The sequence below is a fragment of the Scleropages formosus genome, chromosome 5, assembly GCF_900964775.1.
Source record: "Scleropages formosus chromosome 5, fSclFor1.1, whole genome shotgun sequence".
Taxonomy (NCBI): Eukaryota; Metazoa; Chordata; class Actinopteri; order Osteoglossiformes; family Osteoglossidae; genus Scleropages; species Scleropages formosus.
In genome coordinates this window covers 33099274-33117067 of record NC_041810.1, presented here as the reverse complement: position 1 = coordinate 33117067, position 17794 = coordinate 33099274, and the positions used below count along the sequence as shown (strand labels likewise).

General features: G+C 42.0%; 1 protein-coding gene and 1 long non-coding RNA gene across 2 annotated transcripts; one reads left to right on the top strand and one right to left on the bottom strand.

Moving 5' to 3' along the window:
• Nucleotides 1-6476: 6476 nt before the first annotated feature.
• Nucleotides 6477-7606, bottom strand: LOC114910604 (uncharacterized). Its single transcript, XR_003797720.1, has 3 exons — nucleotides 7578-7606; nucleotides 7207-7370; nucleotides 6477-6513 (listed from the first exon to the last, which is right to left on the bottom strand). It is a non-coding gene; the product is annotated as an uncharacterized LOC114910604 (long non-coding RNA).
• LOC108932932 (arylamine N-acetyltransferase, pineal gland isozyme NAT-10-like) lies at nucleotides 7220-17335 on the top strand. The gene is made up of 2 exons (XM_018749656.2): nucleotides 7220-7312; nucleotides 16125-17335. Exon 2 carries the CDS (start codon nucleotides 16131-16133, stop codon nucleotides 16995-16997), a length of 867 nt encoding a protein of 288 aa, XP_018605172.2. The 5' UTR covers nucleotides 7220-7312; nucleotides 16125-16130; the 3' UTR covers nucleotides 16998-17335.
• The last annotated feature ends 459 nt before the right edge of the window (nucleotides 17336-17794 follow it).

The window sequence follows — 17794 nt, the reverse complement described above, 5'->3', positions numbered from 1 at the left end:
AACATGACAAAGAGTCTATGTGTACATCCAGAGTTCTAAGAATTCTTTATAGAATCCAGGTCTGTGTGACTGTTGGATTTTTTGCCATCATTACTCTGCAGCCTAAAGTTCCGTCCTGTTAGCACGTAATGTATCAGTCAGCCATGGGGTGACACTGGGGTGTGCTGTTCTGGAAGTTAGGGGACAGAGAGAGTCAAGAGAGGAACATAGGGCATTAGTAGCATTTGATAGATCTTAGAATTATGCAGCTGAAGGGAGAGCTGACAGTGTGGCAGAGGCAAGGCAGGAGGGTAAGAGATTTTAGGTTACGGCGGAAGGTGACAATGGGTGCAGAATTAGGAGAGGGATTAGTGGTGAGGCAGGGTTGGAATGCAGCTGAGTAACAGAGAAGACAGGACAGCCACAGTTACTGGAGAAGACAAGGTCAAGGGGATTGCCTGCTTTGTGAGTAGGAGGGGACTGGGACAGGGAAAGGTCGAAGGACTGCAGGAGCGACAGAAGGCCTGGCAGACAGAATACATAAATGTCCTTGACATACAGGTGGAAATCCCCCAGGAGAATCAACAGAGTGTTGTCCCTTGGGAGAGAGCTCAACAAAATTTCAAGGTCATCCAGAAAGTGGCTGGGAGGGCCAGGAGGTCAATAAAGAACAACCACAAAAAAAAGAGTGATTGGGGCAATGATGGAGACAGCATGCAATTCAAAGGAGGACAGGTCATGCAGGTGGAGAGGGAGAACAGAATATTCCCACTGGGGAGAGATGAGCAGGTCAAACACGAAGGGTGTGGGAGAAAGAATAGTTAGTGGAGAGGGCTGCGGGTGTGGCTGTGTTGTCTGGGGTGATCCAGGTTTCAGTTAGGGCCAGGAGATCCAGTGAGAGATGGGAGGCGTAAGCTGGTATGAAATCACCCCTCCTCACAGCAAATTAGCAGTTCCAGAGTCTCATGGAGTAATTGAAGCAGGATGGAGGGTTTGACAGACAAGGATAAACCAGGTTACTGTAGCAGGGGGAGCGTGTGAGTCTCTGGTGATGGTGTCCCAGAGTTTGGTTGCCGTAGACAACTTTGATGTTCAACATGTTTGACACATGGTCACTGGAAGAACAGGATGGTAATAGCAGAAGTCACATAGCGGTGGAGACCTTCCTCAGTGAACTGCCGCAGGTAGACTCCCTTGTCTTTGTACCCCAAGTCTTTGCACCAAAAGGCTGCTGCTATGGGTCACCAGTTGTTATTTAAACCAGGCTAATTCACGACAGTTGAGAGTCCTAATCGACACTACTCCGACAATAGTAACCTAAAGAAACAAACAGATGCAATTAATCGCTCGACATGTACCCTATATCAGCAAATACAATTAATTAATTAATCAAATCAATAAATATTACCGACAACTACATAAACACACAACCAATTGCTTCTATCTATCCGTGCTACATGTAAAGAATGTGTGTCAGGATAAAGTGGTAGCAACAAATGAACTTACCCGAAACATGACCAACTGCAGCAACAGACCTCCAACGCAAATTATAATGCACAAACTTGATTTGATTTGATTTATTTTATTTATTTATTTTTATTTTTATAGAGTGCTCTTCCCACACAGTGACACATAGCGCTTTAACACAGGCATACAGCAAAAAAAATTGATACAAACAAAGAAGACAGCCAACTAATGGCTACCATAATGAAGAAATTATAGAACTATAAGTATACCTACTGGCCACCGGGGAAAGGAACAAAAACTCCCAACTGAAGGTTGAGGGAGAGAAAAAACCTCTGGCAGTCCATGGGCCAGTGGTTGCCCACCCCTCCTGGGCATTCTAGAAAGTAACAATTTGTAAGCCATTGTATAACAAATGGGGGGCACGGTGGCGCAGTAGGTTGGACTGGGTCCTGCTCTCCCGTGGGTCTGGGGTTCGAGTCCAGCTTGGGGTGCCTTGCGGTGGCCTGGTGTCCTGTCCTGGGTGTGTCCCCTCCCCCTCTGGCCTTGTGCCCTGTGTTACTGGGTAGGCTCTGGTTCCCTGCGACCCTGTATGGGACAAGCGGTTCTGAAAATGTGTGTGTGTGTGTGTGTGTGTGTGTGTGTGTGTGTGAGACAAGTAATTATAATGTTGGTAAATGGCATCTTGGATCCCCAGCTCAGCATAGAACGTCTCGATCGTCATGGCAGATGGACATCATCCTCTGTCAGCACGGGATTCGTCTGTCACCACTGGCTGGCCTCCTCAGGTCTTATGTAGTGGGGTTAGTGTTCAACGAGAAGATAGGACAGGGTTAGTAATTTGTTACTTAAGTAAATTTAAAATGCATTTTTGTAAAGGTGATAAAATAAACAACCAAGGCAGGTTGAATTACATTACGAGGTGGAATGCCTGAGTGAACATGTAAGTCGGGATTTGAAAACAGAAACGGACGGGGCATTTCTGACAGTAACTGGTAGACTATTCCACAGTTTAGGTGCTCTATAACTAAAGGCACGACCTCCTACTGAGGTCTTATTGATCACAGGTACTTTAAGGTAACCTGCATCTAATGAACGGAGATATCGTCCTGATTAGTTTGATTTAAAGTAGATTTCATTTCAGTGTTAGACCAGCTGCTAAAATGATTTGAAAAGTGAAATTTTTATGTAAGCTCCTAAGTTGCTTATGTTCAACTTCATTGAATGGGACATAAAAACTAGGATGTGTGAGCTGGGAAGATGAGGAGCCAAGGCAAGACACTGGGCAAACTTTGTTTTGCAGCTGAGGGGTGCTGTGGCGCAGCAGTCCTGCTCTCTGGTGGGTCTGGGGTTCAAGTCCCGCTTGGGGTGCCTTGCAACAGACTGGCATCCCGTCCTGGGTGTGTCCCCTCCCCCTCTGGCCTTACACCCTGTGTTGCCGGGTTGGCTCTGTGACCCCGTATGGGACAAGCGGTTCTGAAACCGTGTGTGTGTTTTGCAGCTTTCCATTGCCCATCCCATGCCAAGTCAGCCAAAGACCAGCTATTGGCTCCTGAGGGACAATTAAGTAGGACATTTAATGCAACTGGTCTAAGGACTGATAGGGAGGCTTGAGGAGTGTCCTATAGTTGCCTGCAGTGAAGAGCTTTGGTTGAAGATGATGGGCAATCCTTAATTTACAACACATGCAAATTACAAGAACCTGAACTTATGACAGGTCTTACCTCGTAAAGCCTCATTCTTGCACCAAATAATAGGTAATATTATAATTTCAGAAGTTATCACAAGATACCTAGGTAGAAGTATGGAACTGCACACGGGTTTCCATTGAATTGTCTATTTGTTTTCAATGGACAAGACAATCTGCATATATATTATATACTGAGCAAAGATCCATTTTCACTAAGTATTTACCTGTTTGTGTTCTTTATTATCCAGAGCCTATCCATAACAGACTCAGATGAGATGTGCTCTGGAAAGGGCTTCTGTCTACCAAAGTCACTCAAGCAATATGGAAAATGCATCACCAGGTCTTCAGAACAGCTTGTTTGTGGGTGAAAACCCACACAGGCACACCGAGAAGAAACATGCTTTAAGTATTTTATGCACCTACTCGTGTGATGATCGGTGCATAAAGTGGAAAGAAACAAACTAAGTTTACTGAAGAATCACATGTCTGCAACTATGTCTTTCTTTCTCCTAATGTAATGCACAAATTGTATTTTCTTTGAGATGTATGTCCCTATGAAAGAAAAGTGTCTGGTAAATGAATAAATGTACATAGACAGAGAACATGCAACTGAGCCACCCTTATACTGTGCACATGTTCATAAGAAACTGCATTGTGTTTTAATGTACAAAACGCTTCTGTAGCATAGCATCAAGCAACATAAATGGATACAAACAAGACAGAACTACAGAATTTGTTAATCTCAGTTCCTTCACATCTCATTGAATTTTTACTAGATTTTTTAGATTCTATGTTAAATTCTGGAGGGGGTGTGGTGGCGCAGTGGGTTGGACTGGGTCCTGCTCTCCCGTGGGTCTGGGGTTCGAGTCCCGCTTGGGGTGCCTTGCGACGGACTGGCATCCCGTCCTGGGTGTGTCCCCTCCCCCTCCGACCTTACGCCCTGTGTTGCCGGGTAGGCTCTGGTTCCCTGCAACCCCGTATGGGACAAGTGGTTCAGAAAATGTGTGTGTGTGTGTGTGTGTTAAGTTCTATGTGTCATCAATACACAAATAAGTGGAACTGAACTAACTTTGGCATTCTAAATGCAGTGCATTTCTGCAATATGTACTTTTTTAACACTAACCTCAAGTCTTTTAGTCCATCTGCACCTACATTTGTGTTGACTGGTCCTCAAGCAGCAGCAGCTGGTCATTATAAATCTTGCAGGATGGAGGCAACTGTCTATCATGTTCTGCCTAACCTCTTGCCATGGAGTCAACACCCACCAGCTTTTCCATGTAGTACTGTTCTACATACTGCTTGCTTCCTTCTGAATTGTAACCTTGCCACTTTGTGGGTATGACTTGAGCACCACAGCAATACTAAGTGCTCTGTTGTCTGGTGCCTTGTGCTCCTGGTGGGGTCACCGTTAGCAAACTGAGGGTCAGACATAAAGCAATTGTGGTAAAAAAAAAAGAGTACTGTGCCCACATTGGGGTTACTGGGACTCACTCCTGGAGTCAGGTCTTGGGTGGTGTCCTCCAGCGAGCACCTAGTGGCTGGATTACCTATGTAGCCCCACCAGGCTTAGCCTGAAAAGACGACATGAAGCAACCTTGTGGCCCCATAGGCCGTGGGGATGATCATTAGCTCACAGTAACAATTTGTTCCTTTGCATGAGAGTTGCCTCATTGTGGATTCAACTTCAAAATAAACACTTGAACAACTCTGTGTGCTTGTGTGCTTGTTAATACAAACATTCACACAGAGTATAGAGCTTTTCCAGAGACAGTGGAGAACTCAGTCTTTGTCCGCCTAACTTGATCTGAACTGTTTACAGATTAAACATTGCTAAGTTTTGATAATTGAATGTACTGATACTGGTTTGCTGTTAGAATAAAATAAAACTGATGCGTTTAGGTACAATCTGTCAGTATTATTTTGTGTCATTAAAAATTGACTCAAAATAGTGTAAATATTAATCAATTCATTTTTTTAGGTATTCGAAATATGATATTAAAATAGTTTTTCAGACATGTTCTTGTGTCAAGTCTGATAATGGCCAAGGGCCCATCTTTACGTCCAACACATGCTGTCTGGACACCAGTCTGGACTTTGCCACTAAAGCACCACTCATCTAGGTCATTGTAGCAAGTGTTTTTTTAGCCTTCTATATTTAGCAACAAAACTTGACAGGATGTGTAGGCACCAGCCAAAATTCCAAAAAACACAGAGCTGTACACAATTCCCCCAACAGTTACTATGGTAACAGACCTTTGCATTAATTATTTATTTATATTTATTTACCCATTGATAGAGCTTGGTAATTTTTACAGGAGCAATTCACGGTAGGAACTTTGGTCAAGAGTAGATCAGGAGGTGGAATTTCAACCTAGGCCAAAATACCTTCTAATTTCTGTGGGGGATCTGATCAGCAGCTACAGAAAAAATTTAGCAATAAAGGAGGCTCCACTAGTACTAGTTAGCAAATATAAAGAATGACATACTTTTCCTTCAATCACCGTGATTGTTAAACCATTTGTTAAGATATGAAAATACAAAATGTGTCTATTGTTTGTTAAATAAGACTGTTTATTATGACTTAGATGAAGATCAGACCACAGTTTCTGAGCTTTTTATATAGAAATGCAGATAATTTCAAGGGGTTCACAAACTTTTCTGACTGCTGTTTCTCCAGATCAAACAGAGCTGCTTTGTTATTGGTGATAAACAGTTCATAAAGCTTGTCTAACTATTAAATACTGGGGGACACACATACACAAAAGTATGTATGTGATGCTGGCGCATTGGAGAACTGGAGAGTGGACACAGGTGTGGGATCGTTCATACAGTTGTTGAAAGGGCAAGGCAAATCTTGTGGTTGGGGCAGGCAAGAGTACCAAGGGTGATTCAGAGACACGATCGAAGGGACATGCGATGGTCAGGACCATGGGAGACAGGATACAGGAACAAGGAGACAGGCAAGCGGGAACGAGGAAGGGAGACTTAAGGAGCTACTAACACTTTGATAGCAGAGTTCATAAACAGTTTTGAAATATCTATTTTCATTATATTTAATACTCCATCTGTCAGTTACACTGTATAAGTAAAACTTTTAGTGGTTCCACATTTAACAAATGTTCCTGACATCTTATTAAGGTCAGAAAGAGAGGTTTATAAGAATCCCATACCAACTCTGTGTGTGACGTTAATAGTAATCAAAAATTTCAAATTCGGTGTTCAAACTGGGCGGGGGGGCACAGCAGCACAGCGGGTTTGGCTGAGGTTTCAGTCCTGCTTGGGATGCCTTGCAATGGCCTGGCATCCCGTCCTGGGTGTGTCCTCTCCTCCTCCAGCCCTGCGCCCTGTGTTGCCAGGTTAGGCTCCGGTTCACCGCGAGCCTGCTGGGGACAAGTGGCTTCAGTCTGTGTGTATGTGTGTGTTCAGACTGTTAATTTGTAGGATGCTTTATTAAGTTTTAGGTTCCTTTACTTTGGTTTCAGTTCATGAGCAGTTGTTCGTATGTGACCACAGTGTGTACAATTTTTATAAGTAAAACAGGTAACAATAATAAGTTGTTATTTGCTACTTATAACAAACGGGGGTGTGGTGGCACGGTGGCGCGGTGGGTCGGACCGAGTCCTGCTCTCCAGTGGGTCTGGGGTTTGAGCCCCACATGAGGTGCCTTGCAACAGACTGGTGTTCTGTCCTGGGTGTGTCCCCTCCCCCTCCAGCCTTATGCCCTGTGTTGCCAGGTTAGCCTCTGGCTCTCTGCAACCCCAAATGGGACAAGCAGTTCAGACAGTGTGTGTCTGTGTACTTATAACAAAACCTTTATGCAGCTACTTGTGTGATGTACATTACTTCTTATGTTGGAAAGTAGCAAACTGCTTTAGAATCACAAATCTGCATCTATGTCTCTTTCTCCTAATGTAATGCACAGATTGTATTTTCTATGAGATGTGCATTGCTTTGGAGAAAAGCGTATGCTAAATGAATACGTGTAAAAGTAAATGTAATGTACTTAACCTTTAAGTTAATATTTCACTGCGTGGTTTGAGCAAGAATTTAAAAAATCAAAATTATAGACAAACCGAGTGAAACAGACCGAGAGAGTCGGCCCTCCCCTTTCTGGACTTCTGGACTGTGCTACAGTTCATCCAGGAAAATCGGACACAGCGTTCTTCAGCTCCTCTCTCAGTAAGTCTCTTCTTGTGGCAGAAAGACATCTTATATAGTCCACATGCAAAATTCCTGCCTAAAAAGAGAAAATCTAAGTCAGTGTCAGAATATCAGCATTGCTCTACAGACCTTTTAATCCAGACATCCAGATACACATGTTCAAAATTTTGTACACGTAGCACACTTTCTAGCTCCTTTCTCAGAACTATTTCCTACTTTCTCTTTCATTGTTTAGCTTACTATTAATTTATCTTTTCATGAATTTATTTATTTATTTATTTACCGGTGGTGGCGCAGTGGGTTGGACCACAGTCCTGCTTTCTGGTGGGTCTGGGGTTTGAGTCCCACTTGGGGTGCCTTGTGATGGACTGGCGTCCCATCCTGGGTGTGTCCCCTCCCCCTCCGGCCTTATGCCCTGTGTTGCCGGGTAGGCTCCGGTTCCCCGCGACCCTGTATGGGACAAGCGGTTCTGAAAAATATTTATTTATCATATGATCAAGACAGATCTTGAGTAACATTGGTTTGTCACATCCACTGGTATGAGTGTGTACATGGGGCAGTAATCCAGCAGATGCTTGCAGTTTATTGCTGCTCTCCGCATGGGCGTTCAGGGCTGTCTGCTAGTCCCATTTTGTATGTGTGCCCTGAATCAGCCGTGCCCGGTGCGTAATCGGTTCAGGCACTCCCAGCAGTGCTGGTGTAGCTGGCTTCCAGGCGGTTTTCATGAATGAAATGGTTCCACAGCATGTATTGTTTTCAAACCTGAGTCAATGGGTGTGAAATTTGTATGTTCTCCCAATGTTCACTTATTTTTATTCAGATTTTTTCCCACAGTCCAAAGTGAGTCCAAACAGCCTTTACACCGTGTACAGTGCCATTAAAATGTATTTCCCCATTTCTGATTTCCTCTATAATTCCAAATTTTCAACTGAATTGTTTCAGGTATTCAACCAAAATGTAATTTCAGGAGTTAGAGGTATAAGACTGGTTGTATGTTTGAACAGATATATTTCCATATGAGATGACAATCCATTGGGCAGCTCACACCTGCTGTTTAAAGAGGTTGTTGCACCCTGCATAACTTGGACGCTCTACCAGTAGGTGAAGTTAGTGCATGCTGAAAAGCTCAGGAGATTGAGCAGACAATAGCAAAAGTGATTGGAACTGCAGCATGGGGCGGTTGTTGAGTGTTCATTAAGGTGTTAACATTGTAAATACAGAGATATATTAAACCACCAGGAGTTCTAAAGCGGGGGTGTGGTGGTGCAGCGGGCTTGGCCAGCACCTGCTCTGTGGTGGGTCTGGGGTTTGAATCCCAGTTGGGGTACCTTGCGGTGGACTAGCATCCTGTTGAGGGTGTCTCCCCCTCAGCCTTGCGCCCTGTGTTGCCGGGTTAGGCTCCAGTTTGCCCGGACCCTGCTTATGACAAGTGGTTTTAGACAATGTGTGTGTGTTCTAATGCCAAGTACACTGAGTGAAAGGCAGACAGTAAGTTGAGGAGAACAAAAGCCTGATCCAAAGGATGGTGTTGGCAAACAGTGAAGTCATGGGTGAGGGGAATGATAGTGACGATCAAGAACCAGAGTACAACCTGACAAACCAGAGCAGCTGTCAGAGCTATAGGGAAGAGAAAGAAGTGAATAATTTACTAGGCTGACATGAGAAATGTAGAACAGAAGACATGGGTGGCATTGAGGAGCAAAGGTGGCAGCCATGAACCATTTTTTCATACAGTTCTCTTTTGAGTTGAATGATATTTTTTGTTAGATAAATCAGATGAAATCAGGTTTTTTGCTCACTTAACTGCCCTATATATAATACAGCAAAGTTTTGATTACCCGACCTTTAGTTATTTGACATTTCAAAACATGTAACATCGATCACTTGACGTCATCAATTTTATGGCGTATTTTTACCTTTGATCTGATACGAAACCAAGTGATACGAAGGACAAGATGACAACTGTATAATGACACTGACTACCTGCACTGTAAGAAATGTCTGTGAAATTAACAGTGAAATGCTGTAAAATCGTGACATCAAAAAACTGTAAATAGAAAAACAAAGAAATGGTGTTGAATTTACAGTAATATATAGTAAAACAGGAGGGGGTGCGGTGGTGCAGTGGGTTGCACCGCAGTCTTGCTCTCTGGTGGGTCTGGGGTTCGAGTCCCGCTTGGGGTGCCTTGCGACGGACTGGCGTCCCGTCCTGGGTGTGTCCCCTCCCCCCTCCGGCCTTACGCCCTGTGTTGCCGGGTAGGCTCCGGTTCCCCGTGACCCCGTATGGGACAAGCGGTTCAGAAAATGTGTGTGTGTATAGTAAAATACTGAACCAAACACAATTGTTAATTCTACAATAAGAATATGTTAAAATTATCTCATTTCCTTGTGGAATTTACAGATTACTGTATCTTTAACACAGAAAATTTGTAATACAAAAAGCAACACAATACAGTTAAAATTACAACACGACAGTGTCAAAGTAACATTTTTGTCAGGTTGATTTTTTTTTAATACTGAGAAAAACCGTATTACATTTCACAAAATAATATGGCATACTTTACAGATAAGAATATGTACAAAAACTGTAAAATTCTGTTAATAAGAAGGGTTTAAAAAACAGGTGATGTGTTTGTTTAGAATTGAGCAGGCCTATATTTAACAATATATCAGTAGGCTAGTAGTAAAAGTGTATTACATATGAGCTGCTATTGTATAGTCTCTCTGATGAAAGAGCTCATGAGTAAGTGTGGCTAATAGCCAATGGATTTTAAGAGTGTTACATTGAAATGTTCCTTAAAAACTGCACTTCCCTATTTATGTTGACTGTAGAAAATAAAATGCGCTTGGCATAGCTAAGTGCAGGTGTTTGCAGTGAACATGGAGTATGTTGATAAAATTGTGGAGAGATGAATGACAGATTTACAGTTTGGTCCATAAATATTAGGACGTTGACAAAAAAGTTGTTTTGCCTGCCCATCACAGCATATTGGAATTGAAAGAAAAATCATTATTATGATTTTCTAATGTGTAGATTTTCAGGTTCCAGTTTTAATTTGAGGGTATTCACACATCAGGTGTGACTGGTGGTGGAATTGCAGAAATTTCATCTTTGTTTTCCAATGGACACTAAGTTACCTGGTCATCTGTTCCATAGCTATTCATCGACTCTTTATTTTTGCATCGTATTAATTGTTAATGATGAAATGAAAAGTTTGTATTTTCATTGCAGAATAATGCAATCTGGTAATATTTTTACTGCCTTAAGGCAATTTTAAATGTAACAGTAATGACTTTCAACGTAAACGTCATAGGCAGTCCGTCCCGCGAGAATAAACGCCTCCGTTTGTATTTCAAACGAGCGCAGCCTCGTCGAATCACTGAGCAGAACAGCTCGTCGCTCTTCGTTCATTGCGCAACTTCATTTTGGCGGGAACAGGCAGCCTGGTCCAAATTCACGGAGCGGAGGTTTTTGCAGCGTTATCCGAGGAGGGTAAAACTTATAGAAACCGGCGGTTTTGTTACTTTGTTAAAAATGATTACGTTACATTTTTGTAGAAAAATATTGGAGATGTTGAGGGTTATGTACTGTATTGTTGTAGAACAATAAAAACGAACCCAACATTGTCATTGTCATTGTGTTTTCAAACGTGCTGGCGCTCATGCAATGCAAGCATTTTACACAGCTTTCAAAGCTCATTTGAGAGCTCTTATTATATATTTTTTAAATGTTGCATTTGCATTTCGCTGTGTGGGCGCCAATTTCACAGTGAACGAAGTTATATAATATCCCACACTGCATATCTTGGATGGAGGGGCAACCTGCGCATGTCCAGTCAATGGTGGTAAATACGTTCTCTGAGTCATTTACTGATATGTCCAGGAAACATAGACAGAGCATGTTCCGTGTTCGGTGAATAGATTAGCGTAAGTGACATGTACAGGTAAAGTAATTCTCAGCCTTCTGCAGTCATTGCATGTGAAGATATTTCCCAGAGCTCAATGAATGATGCAACAACAATGAAAGCATTTATTGAATTCCCACAGAATCAATCATTGAGACCTTCTTAGGACTCATCATCATGTATGTTTATTCTACCTAAAATTGCAAGGGCAGCTCCTTCTTCCAGCTTCAACAACACAGACGATTGTTGAAGAGATACAAAATGTGCATGAGTTGGGACAGGAATACACTGTAAATAAAGTATTGTAACGACCCGCGTTACTGATTGAATGTAAATAGTTGCATTGTGGGAAATCTGTAAATAATGTCTGTAACCGCTGGGGCCACTTCGGGGGGAAATGGTGGGTTGACTGTGTCTGTGACTGTGTCAAGGCCTGCTGAGAACAGTATATTCAAGAGCTCAAGCATTCAAAAAAGATGATCAGATACATAGAACCTAAAAAGCGACATTAAGAAATGATGAAAATATGACACAAAAGGCTTGCTTACTACATATCTGTGATACAAACAGTAAATAGCTTATTAGAATCAGAATTATGGAAGAATTCAGTGTCACAGCAGTCGTGTCAATCAGACTCAGATTATTTTGGTGACATTACTGTTGGACAAATTTTTAAATCCAACCAGTTCTTCATTGAAAATCCAGGATGTCTGAAGCTAATTCTGTACTAGGATGCTTTTGAAATTGTCAGTCCCCTTGCCTCTACTAAGAAAAAACACAAAGTTGTTACAGTCTATCTTTCTGTGCCAAATTTACCTGTTCATGTGCAGTCCAGTACTGATCACATGTCTTATTGTGTGGAGAGAATGACCTCAAACAATTTGGAATTGCCAAGGTTTTCTCAGAGATGATACTGGATTTGAAATATATGGAGGAAAATGGAATAACTACAAGAGGTGAAATGGTCAAAAGGGCTCTCTATTATATTGCTGGTGATAATTTGGGTTCACACAGCATTGGTGGGTTTACTGAAAACTTTAGTAGTTCTCAGTACTTTTGCAGGTGCTGTGAAATAACGCAAAGTGAGTTTCAGAGCCATGATCCAAATGTATGTGGTCCACAACACACCCCTGAAAGTTATGATTCTGCTGTTGGTGATCTACAAGCTGAAGACAGTCAAGACATCAAAGGCATAAAGGTAAGCACTGTTTTCAATGGTCTGAAATCTTTTCATGTTTGCCAGCCTGGTCTCCCACCTTGTTTAGGCCATGACATATTTGAGGGTGTCGTATCCTACAGTGTTGCACTGTACCTGAAGTATTTCATTAAGCAGAAGAAATGGCTGACATATTCACTTTTGAACCGGCGCATCAAGCAGTTCAAGTACAAAGGATCTGATGCTCTCACAAAGCCATGTGCTGTCAACTGTGAGGTGTCCAAGCTTTTGGGTAAAGCCATTTAGAATTGGAATTTCTTAAGGTTGCTGCCTGTATTAATTGGTGACAAAGTGCAAAATCCACAAGATGATGTGTGGCAGTTAACTACAGCTTAAAGATACTGTTGATATGATTTGTGCACAAGATATTTTGTTGTTACAGGTAGCCTATCTTGACATTATAATACAAGAATATTTGGAATCAAGAAAGCTATTTTATTATTAATACTGTCATCTATTTTTCTTATTTCTCCCAAGGTTTTTTTCTCCATCAACTCAGAGAAGGGCACTAAAGTAGAGAAGACAAACACATCTCGTCTTCACATTAACCCTAATCCTTTACCTTGATTCAAGAACTGTTGGATCATGAGTGGTGTGATGTCTGAATTTTGCCTAAACTCAGTAAGATTTATGGTATGTGATGATGTGCCCTACTCACTGAGTTCTTCAAGCTGAAGAAGCCAGTAAAGGTTTGATGAAATTCTTAGTTTGTATTCAATTGTTAGTTTTATTGATCTTGTATGTCCTCATGTGCATGCCTGCACCTCAATTTGCAAAGAAAACTGTTTTTCTGTCTTTCACTTTTTCTTTCTCTTTCTTTCCATCTTTCTTCTTTCAGTTCCAATAAGATCATTGCTAATCTGTCACAATGACTCCATTGTAATGTTTGTAAAGTACATATTGTGAATATGTATGTTGAGAAATGACATGTTTTTGTTCCTTGCCTTGAGGTTAATAAATTCTTGGAAATGCAAGTTGTTACTGGATTTTTGTAATCTTTCAGTACAGTAACTTTTAAGGTATATCGGGCTTTGCCGTTTAATTGAAATTGTACTGAAAATAGAAGTGTTCAATTTCCCTGTAATGTACAGAAACTGTTTCTATTTTTCACTGAGCAATAATCAGTAAACAGGCAATGAAAAATACTTTTAGACAGTTTTACACTTTATATTTTAGATGATTATTAGATCGGAGTCATAGAACAGGATTTTATGCCTTTACATTCTGATGAATAAATTGTACAGAAAATTCAGTCGCAGTATTTAGATGTTGCTTTCACTGTAAAACTTGTCGTTAATACTGCAGAAGTCAGTACATTATAAACAACTTTCGAGTGAAATCTGCAGAAAAATGCAGTTAAATGACAGCCTTATAATGAGGCTTTTACAGTTTAACAATGTTGATTGTTTGGTATTTTGCAGTAAAATCGAATAGGATTCAATGTACAATCAACTATAGCAGCATGTAAATCTTACTGAAAGATTTAGTTTAATAGCAGCATGGTTATGCTAATTCATCAGAAAAGGCCTGTTGGATTTACTGGTTTAAAATGTAATTTTTTGTAAATTACAACAGTTTTAAACTGTAAAATTTACAGGTTCAGTAAAGTTGTTTACATTTTGACTGTATTTTTACAGAATTATTCTGGCAACCACAGCTGCCAGATTTTTTCTGTAAAAACAACAGGATTTTTTTTACAGTGTGACAATATAGGAGGACTAAAAGTATGTTGGTTTAAGAGTTTCAGACAAAAAAAAACAGTTGGTCAACAAAATAGCCTCGGCACAAGCAAGAGAAAAAAACAGGAAAACAAACCTTTAGCACTAATTTTATTATTCAAGTTTTGTGTTGAACATATTGTACACTCAGTACAACTGATTACTGTATCAATAGTGAGCAAGTTTCCAAACTTATGCCAGACTTCCATGTTTCTTTTGAGTAAGTAGCTTGCTCAAGGATACTACAGCAGAAGGTTAGGACTGAACCTTCAACCCTAGGATCTAAAGGCAGCAACTCTAACCACTACCACTACCAGCTGTTTAAGTAGGGTAGTGCTATATGGTAAAGGCATGTTGACCGAAGAATATGTGAACTAAAATGGGCTTGGATATGACATTGGCAGAGTTGAAGGATGTACTGGTGAGAAAAGAGGCACCGTCAGTGAGGATAGGTAGGGAGTGGAACCCTAGAGATATGCTTCAAAATGTGAAAGGGGCGCTGCAGCTGTTGGACGTGATTTTCAAGTGCAAAGGGGAAAGTAGAGTCCGGCTCTTGCCGGATGTGGCAGTTGTTGAGTGCTGCCCTAGAAGCTGATAAATGGCGACTGGTTGTTGAGCATGTTTGGGAGCAGGAAGAAGAGGTGAGGCATGCAAAGGCAGTCGCACAATTAAAGCAGGGTCAGTGGGTGAAGTGGAAGGGTGTAGAGAAGCAGAGGCTATGCTGGCAAGACGTGTGGGCTATGGAGGCAAGTTGCATTAAGTTCATCATTAGAGTGGCATTTGATGTGCTGCCGACACCATAGAATGTTAAGCAGTGGGTAGGTGGTGATGGTTCTAAGTTGTGTAACTGTGTGGCAACCCTGAGGCACATTTTGTTAGGATGTAAGGTTAGCTTGGCACAGGGGAGCTATACTTGGCACCATAATCATGTGCTAAAATGTTCAGCCGGTGTTTTTGAAAGTAAGCGTGTGGTGATAAATTCATTGCTTATTGATAGTATACATAATACGATTAATTTTGTGCAGGCGGGAGAGAGTACCACTGTGCAAGAGCAGATGTGTCTTGGTAGGTGGGGTAATGCACGGGACTGGAAGCAGCTGGCTGATGTGGGAAAACAGTTCCAGGTGCCGCAGGTTATTGTGGTTGTCTCATTGCGTCTAGACAGCGTTATATGCCGAGTGCGAGCAGACCTTGTACTTTGTAGAGTGAACAGTGCCGTTCGAGGATGCTGTTGGGGAGGAATATGAGTGGAAAATGTTAAAGTATGCAGATTTGGTGGTAGAGGCAATAGACCACGGGCTCATGTGAGACCAGCAGAAGTAGGTGTTAGGGGGTTTGTGACTGAATCAGCTATGTCATTGTTGGTTGAATTCGGTGCTAGAGGCCATTCGTTAAGGGTGGCGGACAAGGATCTGTCTAAGACTGCTGAGAAGGCCAGTCAGTGGTTATGACTGAAAAGAGAACAGGGTAGTTGGGGTTGCAGGTTGGAGGGAGGTGTGTAGTGGTCATTAAAATTAGTGACAGGTGGCATTGCAATGGGAAGCAACTGTTGGTATGTAAGGAGGCATGGCCTTTTTAATTGGGTTGGCACCCTGTGGTTGATGTGGTGGTTGTAGGACGAGATTATGCCGCTTGGTCTTGAGTGATGGAGATGTATGAAAGCAGTGCCAGACTTCATACAAGGAAAGTATGCAAGAAAAGAATAAAGCCTGAAGCTGTATTAAAGATTATGGTATGTTATGAAAGGCAGACTGATTAATGACTTAGGTGGTGCTTCTGGAACCTCGAGAACACACACCTCTTCTAATGACACTCACTGTGTAGCCTCTGCTCTGTTTTCATTTATTCACTGTTATAGACACTGCATGGTTGAATCAACATTACAAATTTACTGACATCCATGTGTTTTCAGTCTTGTTTCTGCAGTAACACAGAAAATTACTAAGAGATCATCAGACTGGAGAGCATAATCACTGACTTGTCTTTTGCAGGACAAGATGAATCTAGACGAGTACTTTGAAAGGATTTGCTTTAAAGGGCCGGTCCACAGAGCAGACTTGGATACACTGAATCGTGTGCACATGAACCATGTTCTGTCCATTCCATTTGAGAACCTCAGCATTCACTGCGGAGAGTGGATCACGATGGACCTGGATGTCATCTACGACAAGATTGTGAGGAAAGGGCGTGGGGGTTGGTGCTTTGAAAACAACCTGCTGTTTTCCTGGGTCCTCAAACAGATGGGCTACACATTTACCATGCTGGGATCCAGGGTCTTTGACATTTTCAGTAACCAGTTCAGCAGTAAAAAAAACCACCTAATCAACAAGGTTGACATTGATGGTGTGTCCTACATTGTTGATGTCAGTTATGGGGTATATGGGCAGATATGGCGCCCCCTGGAACTGACCTTGGGGAAAGAACAACAACAAGAACCTGGAGTCTTCCGCTTTGTGCAGGAGGAGGGAATGTGGGTCTTGGAGAAAAGGGGAAGGAAGCCCATCTTTCAGAATGAGAGTGCTTCCGACCTCCTGCATAGTAGCGAAATCCAAAAATTGTACGGTTTCACACTGACTCCATGCAGTCCCAACCTATTCCTCGAAACCAGCAACACTCTTCAGACATCTTCTGAATCCGTATTGAAGAATAAGTCCATCTGCTCTCTGCAGACACCAAAGGGATTCCGTGCTCTCATTGGCTGGAATTACAGAGAGGTCACATTCAGCTACGAGGAGGGGACTGACCTAGTAGACAAAAGAAACATACCTGACGATGAAATAGAGAAAGTGCTGAAAGACAAGTTTAACATCTCTTTAGAGAACAGATTTATTCCTGTTAATAACCAAGGTCATTTCACGCTGTAGCTACTACATTACATGGGTATCTGTACCATTTGGTGTAACAAAAATGTTTCCCTCTGTTGTCTCTTTGCTTAACTAACAAGACTGCATGTAGGAACAATAATATAAGAATAGCACACACTTAAATTCTGACATTAATAAATATTTATCACTATTAAAGGGAGCAGGTCGATTAAAGTTTGGAGCTGTTGTCTTACAATCTAAAGGTCTCGTACAAATCCTACTCCTGCTGCAGTACAGTTGATCAAGTTACAGTATTTGCTAACTGAACAAGTAAACAGCTTTTTTGTAAAACACGTATATAACCAGTCATATATATATAATCAACCAGTAAATTCAACATGAAGAATAAAACACACACACATTTTCTGAACCGCTTGTCCCATATGGGGTCGCGGGGAGCCGGAGCCTACCCAGCAACACAGGGCATAGGGCCAGAGGGGGAGGACACACCCAGGACGGGACGCCAGTCCGTCGCAAGGCACCCCAAGCAGGACTCGAACCCTAGACCCACCGGAGAGCAGGACCCGGTCCAACCCACTGTGCCACCACGCCCCCCCCCCCGAATAAAACATACTTTTACATTTATTAATTTTGCAGATGCTTTTTTCTAAAGCAACACACATCTCCAAAAACAATACAAAAGTCCACCAAGTTCGTGTTCAGAAAACTCAAGGCACTCTTCTGTTTCCACTGAAAGCTCCAGGATTTGACTTAATGTTCTGGGGTAATTCCCAGTTTTCAATAGATCAGTTCTTCACAGGACGACGGGCAATAAAACTAGCAGGGATGGACAGAAC

Coding starts and splice junctions, on each gene's coding strand:
- LOC108932932 (XM_018749656.2), top strand. CDS start 16,131: ATGAATCTAGACGAGTACTTTGAAAGGATTTGCTTTAAAGGGCCGGTC.